The sequence below is a fragment of the Nicotiana sylvestris genome, chromosome 11 (genome assembly GCF_000393655.2).
Source record: "Nicotiana sylvestris chromosome 11, ASM39365v2, whole genome shotgun sequence".
NCBI lineage: Eukaryota > Viridiplantae > Streptophyta > Magnoliopsida > Solanales > Solanaceae > Nicotiana > Nicotiana sylvestris.
Genome location: NC_091067.1, coordinates 114,041,872 through 114,061,306, shown reverse-complemented (window position 1 = coordinate 114,061,306; position 19,435 = coordinate 114,041,872). Strand labels below are relative to the sequence as shown.

Here is a 19,435-nt window from a genome sequence, read left to right as displayed (position 1 = left end):
AGATATGAATTTCTTGACTTGTAACTGCCACTGGATTGACATCCAATTCGTGTGCTCTCCAAAGAAGTACAATGCCTCCTGATTGTCCTTGGGCTGCTACTTAAATTAAGTCTGTGAAGTTGAACTCCAGAAGCTAGTCAGTGTGGTCAGCAATTTTGGTTTCTGTAAGGCACAAGATGGGTCGTTCCATGTGAGTAAAAACCTGAAGTTCCGATGGAATTCTTGGTTGTGTACTCCTTTTCAATTCCATAGCATGATCTTCATTAATCCCTCATATTGTGGGTAGCTCTCTTTCTGAGCCAGAGATAGTTCCAAGTGCATTAACAAATGGGAAGGGTCGTATAGAGCTGCTGGTAGTAGGTTGTCTTGTCGGGTTGGAATCATGAGTATGGCATATATTTCTTCCACTGAGGAGGGATTTAGACGTATGTTCAATAAGGTTTTCTGGAGGTTCGGGGGGATGAAGATTAGGAATGTTATTTCTATGTTTCATGACATGGAGATCGTCAGAAAGTCGTTTAAAATCATGGATTCCATGAAGGTCTCCAGGAGATTGTTGCCTTCTTCTACTTGTTGATGATTCTCCTGTTGTGGTGAATGTGGTGGAGAGTTGAAATTGTGGTTGAAGATTGCATGTTGTTGTGGTAGCTATGTCTGTGATGGTACTGGGGTTTGGTGGGGGATCACTGGTTGGAGGGGAGGAATAGACCATGGCAAGAAGTTATTGTGTGGGGGTGTATTCTAGTGGGGGTGATGATGAGGCATTGGGGATTGCCATTGTAGGAATTGGGTGATAATGTCCTGTATTTTCCAGAGAGTTATATCTTGTTGGTGGATTAGTTCTAGGACTTGATTTGTTTGGTTTGGCATTCCTTCTTGTATTGTGAAGGCCATTTCTTCTAAGGTCTCTAATAGTAGCGTGATGTGATTTTGTAGAAGCTATAAATCTATTGGTGGGAATTGGTAAGGAGGTGGTACTTGTTGGGGGAGTGGTGTTTGATTCATTAGTGGACGGATTGTGGGAGAGGGAATCCATTGGGGGGCATGGGGAGGTTGATGGTGAATTATTATTTGAGGTGGGGAGGGTCATGATAGTGGTTGATGTGAATGTTGTTCACATGTATTCTTTGCCTTTGTTGGTAGTGTTGGTTCTTGTGGGTTTGAGTTCGATACATTGGATGAAATTGGTGGTGAATTTTCTGGCAATTTGGTGATTTGAGTTGTAGTGTAGTAAATCAAAGATGAGGTAGTATTTGAAGGAGTCGTTGGGGGTGTAGTGAATGCAATTTCTTGGATTGGTAAACAAGATGAGTCATTGTTATTAGTTGAAAGGCTAGGGCAATGTTCATGCAGTGGAATACCGTATGTTTTAGGGAATAAAGGATCTGTTGAAGGAGTATTGGGTGTTGATCTTTTAGGTGATGATGATATTGAGGTAATGGAGTGTGGCAGGTGAGGTTGATTGTATGAATTGAGTTTGGAGTTTTTGAGTAAGGGGGGTATCATAGGGTTTATAATTGGTTGCATGAGTGTCTTATTGGAGTTTGATGAGTGTTGCTCATGTGGGGTGATTGTGAGTGGCCGGAAGTAGGGTAGTAGAATCATGATGATATTCTTTTTTTTGTTTCTTGTTGTTGTATTGGTTTGGAGGTATGTTTTTGAACAAGGATTTACGGATGAGAGGGTGTAGGGGTAGTGACTTAGGGTGATTATTTGTTTCTCCTAGATTTTCGGGGGGTGGGCAGTGATTGATGATTATGGGAAGTTAGTGGTTTGAAATAGTTTTGGTTAGGATTGTTGGATTTTGGTGTAGGTGGTATTAGGTGGGTTGTGCGGTTTTGCCGTTTGTATATGTAGTAATGGGTGGGTCAAGGGTAAGGTTTTAACGTGGTAGGTTAGTTTAGTCTTGTAGGTTGTAGTTATTGGCTTGTTTTTTAGTGACATGGGTCCATTTGTGTTTGTTGTGTCCTTGGAAGTGGTATTGGGAAGGTTTTGGTGGTTTAGGCTCTTTGTGTTGGTTTGGAGAAAATTGTGTTCGTTCAATTTGCTACTGCCATTTTTTATCGTATGAGACTAGTTTCCATTGAGTTTGTTGATCATCTTCCTTAGTGGATGTGTTTAGATTGTCACGAGGTTGCTTGGAGGTTGAAGGTATTGTAGAGGTCATGAAATAGTGTAGGTTATGACCTAGACAACCGCATTTTGTATATATAATAGAAGAATTCTCGTAGTGTATTAATTGGGTGTGATTTCCTAGTAAGATTTCAGAAGGAAGGGTTTTTCCTAGTGGTGCTAAGATACAAACCCTGACATATCGACCTCTTGATGTATGTTCTATACATGTGTCCACTTTTATGAGTGATCCAATGAAATTTGCAATTTTTTTGAGGATTTGCAAGTCGTAGTATTCAGTGGGTAGTGCTTGGAGACAGATCCATACATTAGTAAAATTTGAGTGTGGTAAAGTTGGATTAAATTTGGGTTCCCACTGACGTATGGAGAGGTATTGAGATCCTACGAACCAAGGTCCCTTTTGGTATACTTTGTTGTAGTTATCAATATTTTGGAATTTGATGAGGTAGAAATCGTAACCTAGGTCTACGAGTTGAAGAGTTTCATCCAGTTGCCAAAGTGAGCTTAATTTGGTCTTAAGGTTTGTATAGGATATTTTTTTGCCTAGCAGTTTGATAATAATGGATTGTTTCCAATGTCGGTATAGCTTTAACTTGTCATTTGTGGATATGGGTATAAAACAAGGGTGTTTAGTTGGGTTGGAATTTTCTTCTTCTAGTGATAATTTGTTTAGGAATTCTATTTCTAGGGTGTTGTTGATTGGTGGGGGGAGGGTGGGGAAACAGTATCTCGGAAGCTTACCTTGCTTGTATTTATTGTTGAAGTGCTGAGTTCCTTATCTATATTCATAGCTTCTTTAGGTTTATTGATGTTGCAATTGAGTTGGTCCCTCTCTTGATCTGATAATTGGATTTCGGAAGATTCCTTCATGGATGTTGATGGTGGTTGGTTGATTAATTTGAAGCGGTAGTATGGGAAAGGGAAAGATTAGAGAGAAGTTAGAGCTTCTCTAACTTAGATAATTGAAGAATCTTGTTTTCTCTTGGATTTCAGAATCTTGTTTTCTCTTGCAAAAGTTAATTCACTTTTAGGTGAAGTACAAGAGGCACACACTTCAATTTAACTAACACTATTTTCAATTTAAATACATTTAAGAGAATTGTGTATTAGAATCACGTATATATACATGTACACAAAAATTTAAAAAAAAATCCCTTTAAATTTCTTTTGTGTTTTTTCCCTTCATTTTCAAAGAAAATTTTATAATGCAAACTGGTCATCTAAGCTCTAATTCTAATAAAAAAATTATTTGTTGTATCACCAAGATATAGAAGTATAGGTATGTGGATTTACATAAATAAAATTCTCTTCTATCTCAATTAAATTATAAAAAGAGTATTTCATTAGTTCCACAATCGCCCGAAGAACGGCTAATTTTTTAAAATATACAAGGCAAATATTCTTGCTCGTTTGAGTCCTCGTCGGCCCCAACAATCTCACGTCCAGCATCAACATCACTACGAGCGAAACCAGCCGAAATAGACAACAGGTTGTCATCAGTTGCCTGGCGTCGACCACGACCCAACGGATTAAACGCATTGAAAAGTAATTCCCTCTCATTCACCACATTCAACTGCGCCTCGAACAACCGGACCACTCAACCACTGACCTGATAGAATAATTTGGTGACGTTGATGACGATTCTAACTCTAATTTTCCTTTTTTTCATTATTTTTATCCACTATTTGATTTGGTGTTTAAGCATGGTCTAATTTCTAAAATAATTGGTTGTTTACAAAAAATACCCTCTAGATTCTTTAACTTTATAATTTTATTGCAACGGATTTATTATCCTCCACCTTCTTTATTCTCTCTAAAGCCAACATTTTTTACGGGGAAGCAAAATGAAAAGAGAAACTAATAAATACTAAGGGTTAAAGAGAAGAAAATTTAATTGCTATGACATATAATATAAAATAAAATGGGTAGATTTTAATAAATAAAGAAAACTTCAGTTTATACCTTTGAACGAATTCATAATCAAATTTAGTATTAAATATGGTGTGTTTTATTATAGTGGAATGCTAAAGGGGAAAAATTAATTAAAATATCACAATATATGTATCTATATATATATATATATATATATATATATACACACACATATATATGGCAGAAAGTATTTGGAATAGGTTTTAAGGAATTTGAGGTAGCATTACTTCTTGATATCGCTTGCAAAATGTTACTACTAGATTTCTCCGCTTCGCATCTGACAAGAATCCCTCTGTGCAACTATGGGCATTAGTTGTACTGAATGAAAAACAAGAAAAGGACGTCTCCAAATATCAAAGAGCGAGCTGGTGGTGACATTTTTATCATTGTTTAATGCTATGTGTATAATACCTAGTTCTTCTAAGTATATATAATTATTAAATAAGTTTATATAATTTTACATATAGTACTGTGAGAAGGTGGAGTTTAAAGCAGTAAGCAATAAAATTTGTTTATACCATTAGTGTTGTTTAACCTCCTATAGCAAGTTAATTACATTTTAGTGTAATTTTTTTGTCAAGCAAGATACCTATTGTATAAATAATTCTTATACATGTTAATGTACAAAACTTGAAGTCAAAGAAAATTATTATTGTGAAAGGGAACTGGCAGTTATATAACTCACCCATAGTAAAGATTTTGGACTTCTTCAGTATTCGTCATGGACTCATATGATGCATGGAGTCATCAAAGTATGGTATTAAATTCAAGGAAAAATACATAAGTTTCCCTTTAAAGTTGTCCAAAAAACAGGTTTAAACACTTAACTAAACGAGTGTTCTTTTACCCTATTCTAGTTTGGAGTGAATTTGCACTCTCCCTATAATTTTGCCACGTCAGATATTATTTAATTTTACTTGTTTTCTCTTTTTTCTTTTCTTTTTAAATCCTGTTCTCTTCTTTCTTTCACTATTTTTTCTTTTCATATCCCTTCCCCAAGTCCCGTCGGCGATCGCCGACGTAGCTCCCGCCCTTCTAACGAAAATGGAAAATTATAGTAACCTCCGCCATAACAAAAAAGCAGAGAAAGAAAAATTAGGCGAAAGTAATGTTTTTCTATAATTACACAATCTCAAATAAATAATAACATACCCATAGTACCAAATTCAAAGTGTACAAGAAATTTCATCTTAAAAAGTAGAAATTTACGAAGAAGCATGCACTGCAATCATCTCAATTAAAGTATGAGAAAAGAATCAAGTTGAATTTGCGATAGAAGTAAATGACAAAAAAAAAAAATGGAAGAAGAAGAGGAAATAGAACAAAAAAGGCAAAAAGAAATTCCTTTTTCCGGTGACATTTGATTTTTCCGGCAAACACCTTGTTATGGCTTATCATAATTCCATTCCACGAAATTTGATTTTTCCGGCAAACAAGCATTACTTTAGCTTAGACTAAATTGATTTGAGTAAAAAAGATTAAATTTGGCTTGGAAATTAAAAAAAGGGTGTTTGAGACGAAGAAGAGAGGAGGCCGTTAAGAAGATGAGGGGGAGGGAAAATTCTGTGTTATTTCCGGTCCAACGCGCCTACCCTTTTTATATAATAAATTTTTTTCCACGTCAGCATATGGAGTGATATTTAATTCACTCCGAACAAGAATAGAGGGGTAAAAGAACACCCGTTTTATTTAAGTGTTCAAACTTGTTTTTTAGACAAGTTTAATGGAATCTTTATGTATTTTGCTTAAATTCAAACAAGTTAAGCTTAAAGGAAATTATTTAGATGGAATTTATTTTGATGAAATTTATTTAATTACTCAGTGTTCAAATCGAGATTTAATAATAACAAAAGCAAACGGGGCCTTTACAATTCCGAGGAAAAAAACTTAAATAGTTCCTTTTGTCCTTTCTATATCACAGCCAAAGTCCTGCAATAGGCCGCTAAGCACTTTTACTAGACGTCATCCAACGGTACCAGGTAAAATCTTATAGGCATCTAGCGTTTACACTAACCCTATAAATATATGATATATGTATATATACTCTCAAGTCTTATCACTAAATCATAATTAAATAATACACATTCTCACCTTAAATTATAACTTAACTACAGTAAATTACTATAATTTGGTGTAAACACCAAATATGGATAAATTTTTACACGGTATAATGTAGTAATGGGAAGCTGCACCACACCTTAAATGATCGTCAGATGATTATCATGTTCTTGCTAATGACTTCCAAGATAGATTACAGTTTTTATTAAAAAAAACTTTGTAATTAGTAAAACTCGGATATTCTGGGCAGGGTCAAATGATAGACAATCGAAGTGTAAATATTAAGTAGTTAGAAGAATAAGAAAGCAGTAAACAGAAAGAACATACGCAGGGCAAAGATCACTTTTAGCCTGCCAACAAAACTATTTACATTTGGTAGCCGCAAAAATATATAAAGTTTATATGCTTTTGTACACACACATTTTTTCGACTATTATTTTGAGAGCGGCTATACCGTATCACTTTCCCATAGTTTTTGTATTGGTTTGGACTTTTGTCCAAAGACCCCAAACATTTAGCCTATATTCAGCTTCCTTGACTTCCAAGGGATTCTATCACTCTTTCTTTTCTTATTTTGCTCAGTTACAAGTAACGAGTATGATTACCACAAAACTATAGTTATCTTGATCCCCACAAAAGGCTTACAAGGTTAATTTTTTCTCGCTCACCAACAAAAGAATAAAAGTGGTTTTTCAGCTTGCTCACCACAAATATAGCAGCCCTTCACAGTACAAGCTTTTCCTTTTTCAGTCTCTACTCTTCAATGCACCAAATAGCTTTTTCAAGAGCATAGATAATGCAAGGCTAAGAATATTTACCTGTGAATGTTGTCCTTCACTTGCTATTGTAAATTCCTCAGCATGCTTGTCTGGGTAACTTTCTTGTTCAAAATCTGACAAAGTCCTTAATTCCTGCACCGTGCTTTTTCATCCTAATGGCTTCAAATCTTCAATTAATTCCCTTCTTGTGATAACCTTCTTTTGAAACTTGATACCTCACTCAATAATTGGTGCACTATTTACACTTGCACACTTGTCTGACTGAATCTTCCTCGTTCAGTTCTTTCTTCTTGCTGTCTTGTCTTTGTCTTCATCTAAATCATTCTTCTATTTTATGATGATTCAATAACTCCTTTCATCTGACTTGATGCATCTTCTACTTGAACTACTTCTTTGGGGTGTATCATTCAACTCGTGTGTATGCTCTTCATGACTTGACTCCTTCAAGCGACATTATCCTGTCAAACACATCACGTAATCTCAATTAATCAAGTTTTTTTCACTTCAATTTTGTCACCATTGAAATATTTCTCAAAACTAAAAATCTCACCCTTTTGATAATGGCAAACCTGAAGTTTAAAATAAGTCATATTGTAATTAATAATATAAAATAATACTCCCTCTATTTATATGCATCCTCTGTTCATGCAGAATTGAACTCCCCCTATCTATGTGATTTTCCTCTTTATATGAAACTCCCCGTCTATTGACCCATCTTCTCCCCCTTTTACTTTTGACATCAACCAAAACACTCAAGTAGACAACAGATAACTACAATAATAAACATTATACTACTGATGATAATTAATCAGTTCAAAATCAAAAGATAATTAACCATTCACAGTGACTTAAAATCCCTATTCGGGATCAGAATCCCCAGTAGAGCTTGTAATTGGATTAGAAGCCGCAGGCGATGCCTTATTGCTTGTGTAGTTGCCCTTGCCTGCTTACCAGAATGAAATAAGCAAGAAAAAGAATTAAATATATTTTACAGTCAGCCAAACCAAATACAAAGTTATCCATCCATAATCAGTTTAAAACTTCTCAGAAAATTCAGTCAGTCAATATTAGCCAAATGCTCACTGACAACTTTAAAAAGCGGTGCTCCAAGTTGGTCAAACTGATTGTGCACTTGATTCTCAATACAGTCTATTTTCCTGACTACTCTAGCCCCTCAGAGTTCAACGTTGTAATCATGCCATTCAAGTCCTTCCTTTCGCAGACATATATCACCTTTTCCAGGCTTCTGAACTTTTCAAAACCTCATCAATGTCGTGCTTCTTAGGCACAAGCGACCACCAAGAAGTAATATCTCGCTGTTGATCCAGCAAATTGGGTTGGAGGCATTGGTTCTAATTCGATTTTTCTCACCCACTTCTCATTCTCCATGGCAAAATTCATAATCTCAAAAGCCTTCTCATTGTAAGTGCTTTTGATAACTTTCTCTTTTGAACCTTCAAGACTGACGCCTTCATGTTCAAGCAACCAAGTGATTAACATTTCATATGGCAAACTATTTTTTTTTTTTTTATGAAGTAAGGTGTTGTATTGCTGGCATCAAGAAGATGCAGTTAGTACAAAAGAAGAAATGTTAGCTCCAGTACATCATGTGCTATTCTAATCATAGGGAGCTAACAAAAAAAAAAGGGCCATCAGGCTAGGCTCATTGAGCCAATAAAGTCTAGAAAGGGGATAACATTATTTACAGGGGAGATATTACTCCAACTAAAAAGATACACCAGACATCTAGCTTTCAAAAAGTGAATAGGAGTTGAAATGCCATCAAAACATCTTCGATTCTTTTCTGTCCAAAGACACCAAAATATGCAACCTGGGACCATTTTCCAGATACTTTTAATGGCCTTGCTGACTTTCCAAAAGCTCCAGCTTTCAACTGCTTCCTTAATGTTCTGAGGTAGTGTCCATCTGATACCAAAAATTGAGAAGAACATGTGCCAGAGATCAATAGCCACTGTGCAATGCAGAAATAGGTGATTGATTGATTCTGAGTTTAGCTTACACATGTGGCATCTATTAACAATCTGGAAGCTCCTCCTACAAAGATTGTCTTGTGTCAAAATAGCACCTTTAAGAGTCGTCCATGCAAAACAGCTGACCTTTGTAGGCATTTTGGTTTTCCAGATTAGCTTCCAAGGCCACATGTCAATAACTTCATTCAAAGCACAAAGTTTATTGTAGCCTGCCTTCACTGTATATGCCCCTTCCTTAGAAGTGCCCCATCGTAGATTATCCGTGTGCTGGATACTCACTGTACAATTTGCTAACCTTCCAAGTAGGTCAAGCACTTCTTCAATCTCCCAGTCTTGTATGTTTCTCCTGAAAAGGACCTCCCAAGTGTTGTTGGATCTATTATGTGCGACTGTTGAGTTAGGATTAGTAGCCAGGTGGAATAGAGTGGGGAAAGTTTCTTGAAGTGTGAAGTTCCCTAGCCACTTATCCTTCCAAAATTTCACGTGCTCCATTACCAACTTTGAAGGACACTTCTTGTTGGAAGACTTCCTTTAGGCTGTTGATGTGCTTCCCATGAGGAGCTCTTGTGGTTCTGGTACTCCAATTATCCAGGTGACCATATTTGGCTTTTACTATTTCCTTTCATAAGCTTGTGCCTTCTTGCCCATATCTCCAATGCCACTTCATTAGCAAACTCTTGTTGTGTTTTGAAAGATCTCTAATGCCCAGATCACCTAGTGACCTTGGTTGAGTTACAGTTGCCCACTTCACCAAATGGAATTTGTGACCTTCACTGTTACCTTCCCATAAAAAGGATCTTCTCAATTTGTCCAGCTGCTTTTGAACTTTACTTGGCATAGGGAATAGGGACATGATGTAGGTTGGTATGCTGTCCAAAACACTGTTGATCAGAGTCACCCTTCCACCCATTGAGAGATACTGCATCTGCCAAGTTGCTAACCTTTTCTTCACTTTCTCAATCACACCATTTCATACCTTCACTGACTTATGTTTTGCTCCCAAGGGCAGTCCAAGGTAGGTAGTAGGAAATGAGCCAATGTCACAACTCATTATATCAGCCAGCTCGTCTAAGTTAGGCACCACATTGACAGGATATATCATGCTTTTCACCATGTTTATGTGTAGACCTGAAATAGATTCAAAAATGAGGAGGGTTAGATTGAGGTACTGCAGCTGCAGTTTTTCAGCCCCACAGAAGATTAGTGTGTCATCTGCGTATAACATATGGGAGATTGAGATTGAATTCCCTGAGTTGCTGCTTATCTTGAACCCTTGAATCCATTCTAATTGCCTTGCTTTATCAAGCATTTTGCTCAAACCTTCCATTGCTATGATGAAGAGAAAAGGCGAGAGAGGGTCTCCCTGCCTAATCCCTTTTTGAGGGGAGAAAAAGCCAACTGGAGACTATTGATGAGAATTGAGTATTTGACAGTGGTTAGACTGAACTTGATCCACCTTATCCATCTTTCACCAAATCCCATTCCCCTTAGTGTTAACAGAAGATAGGACCAGTTGACTTGATCAAATTGCCTTCTCTATGTCTAGTTTACATAGGATTCCAGGGACTCCACTTTTAAGTCTCTCATCCAGCAGCTCATTTGCAATAAGAGCTGCATCAGTTATCTGTCTATCTTTTAGGAATGCATTCTGTTCCCCTGAGATTAGCTTCCCCATCACTGTCTTCATTCTTTCTACCAGCAGTTTAGCTACTATCTTATACACACTTCCAATAAGGCTTATTGGTCTAAAGTCCTTGAGCTCTACTGCACCTTTTTTCTTCGGGACAAGTGCAATGAAGGAGGCATTGCTGGACTTTACCATATGACAGTTATGGTGGAAATGGTTGATTGCTGCTATAATGTCCGGCATGATAAAGTTCCAAGTTTTTTGGTAAAAAGCCATTGTGTAGCCATCAGGTCCTGGGGCTTTATCTGGTGCACAAGAATTGATGGATGCCATCACTTCTTCTTCTTCAAAGGCTCTTTCCAGCCACACTTCTTCCTCCATCGAGATCCTAGCTAAGTTTTCAAAGTTGACACTAGGCCTCCATTGCTCACTTTCTGAATCCCCTGATAAAAGCTTAGGATTTCAGCTTTGATGGATTCTTGGTCCTCAATGATTTTCTCCCCTATCTTCAGTCTATCAATGTAATTGTTCCTTCTGTGGGAGTTAGCCATTTTCTGAAAGAACTTAGTGTTCCTGTCACCTTCTTTAAGCCATAAACATTTTGATTTTTGTCTCCATAAGATGTCATCAACCCTTGCTATTTGCTGTAATTCCACTCTTATCTGCATTAGTTTCTCCTTTTCAACTTGTGCTTGGGTCCTGCTCTCTGTTGTTTGCTCCAGCATTGCTAACTCCTCCAATAGTTTAGTCTTTTGTGTTTCCAGTCTGCCAAACTCCTCTCTGTTCCAATTAGTGATGTCTGCCTTGAGCCTTCTCAGTTTCTGCACAAGTATAAAATCTGGGCTGCCTTCTATCACATAGCTCTGCCACCAATTTTTAATCTTATCAATGAAACTCTCCACCTGTAGCCACATATTCTCGAATTTGAAATAAGAGGGGGTGGCTTCCCAGTCGCCACAATCAAGGAGTAGGGGTCTGTGATCAGAGATCACTCTTGGGAGGGCTAGCTGCTTGATAGCTTTGAAACTGTCGCACCATTCAGGGGAAATTAAGAACCTGTCTATTCTTGAAGCTTGCAATGAGTCTTCACCTCTGAACCAGGTATAATAAGCTCCTTGTAGAGGCAAGTCTATAATACTCAGGTCTTGAATGATGTCTGAGAAGGATACCATGGCCCTGGACCTTCTAACACAATTGTATCTTTCACTTTCATACCTACAAACATTGAAATCACCCCCTATAACCCATTGCTCATTCCAGATAGATCTGATTGCTGCAAGTTCTAGCCAAAGTTCCTCTCTTTCAGGATTTGTGTATGGCCCATACACCCCTGTAAAACACCATTTGAATTGTTCATGCAGACTTTCTAGCATGCATGATAAAGTGTAGTAACCTTGATGAGTATCCCTGTTTGCCCATTGTCTTTTGTCTCATAGGATGATAATTCCTCCACCGTTACCTACAGATTTCAACTCTGCCCACTCAACCCAACGATTACCCCATATTTGCCTAATCCAGGATACTGGGAATTCTTCAATTTTTGTTTCTTGTAAACAAACAATATTCGGCTTCCACTTCTTAATCAGTGATGAAGTTGTAGTCCTTTTATCAGCTTCATTCAATCCCCGCACGTTCCATCTTAATATTTTTACTTTCATCCCGAAAAAGCTTTGTAAAACCTGTCCCTATCCCCTTTCCTTTTACCCTCGTAATTTAGGCCCCATTTCAGTCTTTCCAGTTCTGTTTCTTGCTTTTTCTTCCCCCTTCTCTTTTCCCTGCCTGGTGACTTTTGTTTCTATAGCTGCATTTGCCGCTTTTGATCCATTCGGAGGATGATGCCTATAATCTCATGCTCAAACCCTTCTACGTTAACCCCAAAAGCCTTGCATGCCTTTAACATCACAGTCTTTGTCCATCTTGTATGCTCGTAAATATTTGGGGTATCAATTACTTGCATGCTTGAAGAGCCCTGTTCATACCATGGGAGAGCAAGTGTGTCGCAGGAAGAGAGCTCGACATCTGTACTGTCTACAGCTTCAGTTGATTGTGGCATTTTCCTTGAGATTTTTTGCAGAACCTTTTCTCCTTCGTCGTCTGCCTCTGAGTCGCAGTGGGTTATTGAAGGAGGTTTAACACTGGGCCCTTCTGAGAAGGAAGCTTCTAGTTCTACCATTAGTGGGTCAAAATAATTTACAGAGATGTAGGGGTTGGGCTTCAAAACACATGGGTCAATTTTAGGCCCAGTTGCTCTCCAGATTTGCTTTGTTAATTTCCCCCTCGGTGCATGCTTGTCTTTTGGGCCCTTTTTGTAATATTCACTATCCACTAAGAGGCCCAAATTTTGAGCCCTCTCTTTAACCCCACCATTTGATTTAGTGTGCCTCACAGCTGGTAGCTTGTACTACCCTGAGCTTGAGGCTGCCATGTCAGCCACTTTTGAATTAAAGATGATCGGTCTATTATGGTTAAAGACCACTGGGTTCTTTGTTGGGTCCTTCGCTTGACTCGAGGAGGGTTTATCAAAGACTGTCGCCTTCTCTACTCTGACGGCGACTGAAACCTCGCCGGAATTTGCAGGTTTTATGAGTACGTCCTCCAAAACTGAAATCTTGTAGCTCCTGATGCCTATTTTTAACTCGACAACCCCTGGGTAACTCATCTCCTTGTCTTTTACACAGATTCTGGCCCAGAACATGTGGGCCCTGTTTTTCGTGTCCTCATCGGTGCCTATGAATCCTCCAAACTTATCTCCTATGAAGCGAAAAGTTGTTGATGTCCAGCCATGCAGAGGAATTCCAAAGGCTTTGATCCACTTCTGTCCCATTTCACCTTTGGTTGGAGATGACCCAGATTCCGGCGACCACCACTCAAGGGTTAAGTGTCTACCATTCCAGAACCAATCCCCTGCTTTTACCCTAGCTGCTTCCTGTCTCGATGGTAGCTCGAAGAGGAACTGATTGTGAGCCATCGGAGTGACCATGAGACCGGCTGTTACTTTCCACCTTGTGATAAACCATTTTTGGATGACTTCAGCTTTGGGGCTTTGATTGAAAGGGTCGTTGAAACATCCAATCAGGCACTTGGATAGGAATTGGGAGCTTTCATCGGCAGCAGCAACACCTTCAGTAGCATCAACAACCTCTACTTGCTCGTTAACTTGTGTAGGCCATTGTGGAATCTTTGCAGCCGCTAGAAAGGATCTCTTTTGTACATCTGCAAATTTTTTGAACTTGTAGTTGGAAGCCTTCCCCAAAAATTGTAATATTCTTCCTGCTATATCTCCCTACCCCCAGTTGTAATCGTTTTCTGGTATTATGATTGCAGATTTCCTGTCTCCAATCCAAGTTTCAATTCTGATGTATCTGCCATAAACATTGTAATTTTGGTATACCCTGTATAAATAGGCTTGTATCTTTCTCCCCCACCTTCTGTAGAGATTCCCGGCGCCCCGTGAAGCTTGGTACATTTGCTCACATACCCATCTGATGTTGTCCTCGTCAATCTTAATTTTACTTGTAAATCTACTGCCCCTTTCAATCCATAAGAACCATCTTTCATTGTCTTCACTGATGTCGATAAGCTCGTAAGACTTGTCACCTGAAATAAAGAAGAACTTTTCCCCCATGCTATGCGAAGGAGAAATTTCACCAGAAAAGGAGTGAAATTCCACCGGAAATGGAGTCAGAAGGTGGATGAAAAAGTAGGCACATTTCCCAAGTCATAGTAGATCCTTTCTTTTTTCATATGGCAAACTATTCGAGGCACATTAATCAACAGAACCCCCAATCATGTAGTTATTTTATCCAAATGGATAATTTTAACTTTTCATAGCAGAACAAACTGAACAGAGTGTATACATCCCATTTAGTGAGTTGACTATATGACGGTATTCTGGGAAATATACTGTGTCCACTATGTGAGCAATCATTATGTGTTCAAACCTTAATGCATGTGGACGTGCACTCATTCGGTTTTCTAAATTTTCTTGAGAACTCTCACTGAGTTGAGTTCTGACCTCTTCAACGAGAATTTTGTAATTTTCTAGCCAAATATTCTTGAAAAACATTGAATCCCCAACAAACTTAGTCTTAAAGACTTCATCAAACTTTTCCTCATCAATGAGTCAATGACCAGTCTTCTACCTGCAACTATGGTGGCCAAACCACCATCCTCTGTTACGTTTAAATTTGCACAAAACATTCTAACAAGATCCTCATATACTTTGTTTGGGCACTTACCAAAGACTTTCCCCGGCCTTCCTCACAAGGTAGGAGTAAGGACTGCGTACACACTACCCTCCCCAGACCCTACAGTGTGGGATAATACTGGGTATGTTGTTGTACTCAACGATCAAAAGATATTACTTCTTTTAGAAGTTTAAAACCACCGATTCTTTCAGAGGTAATGGGTTCTGATTTAAATATCACATACCTCTGTTTGGCGGACTTGTCCAGAAATATAAATTTATCTGCAGAACAAAAAAATCAATATCCCATCTGCCTTGATTTTCCTGGCGAACCTTGACTTTGTTGAAATTGGTCACTTTCCTTCTTCTCTGTCACATATGTTTCATATTTGCCGAAACTAGACTCATGCAATGACTCCCGCTCGGCTGGGAGTAGCTTGATGAATCTATTTCAACCTCAAACAGTTTCTGCGGTCTTCTTGGCCATGGATTCGAAACTTTCTTAACCCTTAGAACTTTTTCTAATGGGTTTAGATTGACTGCCCTTCTGTTTTCATATACAAATTTCACAGAAGAATTCAAAATGCAAGAAGAATAGATTGTCTCTTGCCTTAAAGAGTTTAGAGATGGATAATGTCTTCTCGGAACAGTTACTTTCCCTTGAATCCAGATAAAAACTTTTCGGAAGAGATAGCAATGAAAAGACACCAGTTTCCAATGAATGCAATTATTTTGGTTTTAAAATTTTGACACTACAACTTCCCTCCAATTTGATCCCTTAATGCATAATCTCTCTCGGCCAATTGATCTTCAAATTGCACAAAAAAACTTTCAACATCTCTTCTAGCAACATGATCGCGAATGAAATGATATCTGATCTCAATGTGCTTTATTCTTGCATGTTGAACATAATTTTAGCTAGACCGATAACACTAGTAAAAGATAAGGCGCAACGGAAAAAATAAGAGATGTATAGGCGATACCAATTAGTTTGGAATATGTGTTGGTCATCTTAGTACATCTACTTTAGATCTACGCTTTTTAGAGTCTTTTAACCCTATTAAAGATTTTGATGTCAGTAGAAAATATAGAGAACTTCTAGTACTTTTTTATTAATATTTTCATTTTGTATAATGTTGCCATGAGATGAATTTAAATGGAGAAACATGGTTAGTGAGGGTTTATAAAGCCGACCTCAACTTGTTTGACAATGAAGCGTAGTAGTTATTGTTTTCAGATATCCAACTGAAGCTTAGTAGTTAAGGTTAGTGATAACCGTTGTAGTTAATGTTGTAATAATACTAGTATTACTATAATAAACAAGTATATATCCATAGGAGTTGTGTACAACTACTTCACAATGCATATATATTATGCTTATACAGAGGAAAGTACAACTGATCCTTGCTTCTTGATAACTAGTGACTTCCCTAGGAACTAACATAGGCTACTTGTGCTTTTCCTGTCAACTTTATCACTTGCAAAGTTTGCAATTGAGTAACAAATTAGATCAAAATCAACTGTCTTTGGATACTACAGACCATATGTCTGGGTTCCAATCAAGTATAATGATTCTTTTAATTGTATTCATATGTGACTCTTCTGGATTCAGGCAGAATCTAGTGCACTTACATATATTAAACATGATATTTGGTCGACTGGAAGTCAAGTAGAGTAATGAGCCAATTATTCTCCTGTATTGCTTTTCATTCACACTCTTACCATTCTCATCTTTATCCAGATACGTAGATGTGCTCATGGGAGTTTCAGAAGACTTTGCCTTTTCCATTTCAAACTTTGAGATGAGTTCCTCAGATACTTGGAGTGACTTTAAAAAAAATCTCAGTTTGTTTTATTTGTAACCCAAGAAAGAAGGTGCATCCTCCCATCATATTCATTCCAAACTCACTTTTCATTAACCGGAGAGGGTAGTTCAAAGGTTTAACTAGAGATATTCTGTTTAGTGTTATAGTTATTACTATCTAGTACAGAGAAGGTTTATCAGTAATATATAATAGCCATAAACAGCCACCACCAAGAAGAAACGAAAGAGATTTCACTCTCAAATATTCAAGTTATATTTGACAGGAGCTATCATTGTGGCAGTATACCAAACATTCAGACTTGAGCATGAAAAATATACTTCACATTGAGTAATCATCATCTGCACAAGAATAATAAGCAAGCATGCTGATCATCTGGGTGACACTACTAGTACCGATTAGCAGGTGAGTAAAAAACTACTCCACCCGCCCTCCCCGGCCAAAATTTCTCAGGATATCTCGAAATGGAAGAATGAAAAGGCAGAGAATATGTCTATTAGCCTAGTGCCTACATCAGCCTTCAGTGCTAGAAGACTAAAACAACAAATGCTACTCAGCTCAAAAGGGATAAATACTTGCTCTGAACCTAAACTGAACTGGTGAACCCACACTATGGAATTTAATATTAACTGAGATCAGGTCATACAAGATATGTGGAACAGCTTCAACAAGACATGACGAAGAACCTAGGACCCAAAATGCAAGATGATGTCAAGGTTAATAGAAGCACTTCACCAAACAAATTTAGAAAGAGCAGGCAGAACAAAAATTATAACAAACAAAAAAAACAAAAAAACTAATGCAACTGATTTTCTAATTTTTAAATACATAAATAGACAAACCTCATTTGTCGAGTTCTGGATTAGAGGCTTACAGTGAAAGGTCCATTAATTGAAGAGTCCACCTCTACATAATTCAACCAACGCATCGAATCAAGGACCGAAGAACTCATTGGACCATTAGTAACGTACAGGAATAATATCAGCATTCAGCAGGTTGCAAAGTCAGAACTTGATTGTTCATATTCTGCTTTATCATCTTGGATCAGTTGGGTGGAGGAACCAAACGAAGCCATCTTTTCTGACAAAACCTTAAGAGCCTCTTGTTTATTAGCCAATTCCATAAGCACCTTGATCCTCCTAAAAGAAACATTACTTGGCTTTTGCCCTTTATCCACCATTTGCAAGAAACATCTTTCTGCCTCCACCAACTTCCCCAGATCACAAAGCAAATCAAACAAAACATCAGAGACCAAAATATACGAGCCGAATCCTCTCTCCATCATGTCATCCCACAACTCAAGTGCCATCTCCACCTTATCATTTCTCCTGATCAACCTGATCAAAAACATACATGACTGTGTACTCGGTAAGCACCAAGTCTCCTTCATCCTCTGGTACAAACTCCACGAACTTCTCAAATCATTTGCCCAAAAAAATGACCTTAAGAACACGTTATAAGTAGTAGCGTTGGGGCTCAAGCCATTCATTATCATCTCATCCATCAAACTGTATGCGTCCCCAATCCTCTTCGCAATGCAGAAGTTCCTAATTGCAGCATTATAAGCTGCCACATCCGGGTAACATCCATACTCCCTCATATCCTTCAAAACACCCCTCGCCTTATCGGGTTGTCCAACCAACCCCAACCCTCCAATTAAACTCGTATAAGTTATCACATCGGGAGTAATATCCTTCTCTCTCATCTCCTTCACCACCTTAAATGCCTTCTCCATCTCTCTCCCTTTGCAATACACATCCACCAAACAATTATATGAAACAACATCCGGATCAACACCCAAATCCCTCATCTCATCAAAAAATCCTTCTGCGTCCTCCGACGACTTCCAACCGGACAAAAGTATATTAAAAGTCTGCAAATTTGGCCTAAACTTACATTTCAAGCTATGGTACACATTCCTTGCATCACTCATGCTCTTCTCCTGACACAAAGCCCTCAACAATGCATTAAAACAATCAACACCAAACTCTTTCAACAGTTTTTTGAAGCCCCAAAAAGCCTCAACAGTTTGCCTAACTGAACAAACCTTAGCAACTCTACCCAAAACAACTTGAACTGTTCTGGGTGTTATTAAAGATTGATCTTTTCTCTTCATCTCAACTAAAACCTCCCAAATCTTGTCAAATTTACGACTCCTACCAAGTACATACAACATGGTGTCTAAAGAAAAACCAGTATGGTAAAACCCTTTACGCTTAGCTGCAAATTTAAAGAACTCATAAGCTTGTAATGGGTTTGAGTGAGAAAAGCGTACCCTTTTGAGAACTCTATCAATTAAGTCGTTTGATAAGCTGATTTGTGATGATTTGAGTGAATGTTTTAGTCCCTCTGGTGTTTGTGTTATTGTTATGATGCGGTAAAGTGTTTCAACTTCTTTGTCAGTGGAAAGGGGGGATTGAGAATGGAGGAGGTAGAGGGAAGAAGGAAGAAAATGGTTGTTCGTTTGAGGGGCAATAGAGAGATGCTTGTAGGAGAAAATTCGAGCCATTGCTGAAGTTGAGGAGTGTTTAAGTCTGCTGATTTTTGAGCTAATAGAGTTTGGAAAAACTGTGAGAATAAGGGAAACGAGCAGCAAAAATAATTGAGAGGGAAATAAAGAAAGACTGAATACCTAAATTCACTTGTACATGTATTAAAGCTGCTCCCCGAACTTTTTTATTTTTCGTTTTAGCACATTTATTTAACGGAATGACTGTTTGTGTCCATAATAAAGGCATTTAACGTCTTTGATTTCACACTGTTTACTATAGTTTCAGATTAGATACCGCTACTTTCTCTAGAACCATAATACTACTATTTGATTAGGCCATCAATTTTTTATTTCTCTTGAGATTTCTGTAATGTTCAGTTCTAACATATTTTTTCGAATGTACACATCCATTAGC

At 37.9% G+C, this 19,435-nt stretch overlaps 2 protein-coding genes across 4 annotated transcripts; both read right to left on the bottom strand.

Annotated features, from left to right (window-relative positions):
- Positions 1-6,432: 6,432 nt before the first annotated feature.
- Positions 6,433-19,132, bottom strand: LOC104237087 (putative pentatricopeptide repeat-containing protein At1g02420). Of its 3 annotated transcripts, none has more exons than XM_009791164.2 (2): positions 17,372-19,132; positions 6,433-7,360 (listed from the first exon to the last, which is right to left on the bottom strand). In XM_009791164.2, exon 1 carries the CDS (start codon positions 19,036-19,038, stop codon positions 17,518-17,520), a length of 1,521 nt encoding a protein of 506 aa, XP_009789466.1. In that variant the 5' UTR covers positions 19,039-19,132; the 3' UTR covers positions 6,433-7,360; positions 17,372-17,517. The 3 variants fall into 3 exon arrangements, with proteins under 3 accessions (XP_009789466.1, XP_009789467.1, XP_070018501.1); XM_009791165.2 differs by having other exon boundaries at positions 17,404-19,132; XM_070162400.1 differs by lacking the exon at positions 6,433-7,360 and adding an exon at positions 7,370-10,021.
- LOC104237088 (uncharacterized) lies at positions 9,516-10,220 on the bottom strand. Its single transcript, XM_009791167.1, has 2 exons — positions 9,870-10,220; positions 9,516-9,818 (listed from the first exon to the last, which is right to left on the bottom strand). The coding sequence occupies exons 1-2, from the start codon at positions 10,218-10,220 to the stop codon at positions 9,516-9,518; spliced, it is 654 nt and encodes a 217-aa protein (XP_009789469.1).
- Positions 19,133-19,435: the final 303 nt, after the last annotated feature.

Coding starts and splice junctions, on each gene's coding strand:
- LOC104237088 (XM_009791167.1), bottom strand. CDS start 10,220: ATGGAAGGTTTGAGCAAAATGCTTGATAAAGCAAGGCAATTAGAATGG. Junction 9,819..9,869: donor CAAAACATAAGTCAGTGAAG/GTATGAAATGGT, acceptor GCAACTTGGCAG/ATGCAGTATCTCTCAATGGG.
- LOC104237087 (XM_009791164.2), bottom strand. CDS start 19,038: ATGGCTCGAATTTTCTCCTACAAGCATCTCTCTATTGCCCCTCAAACG.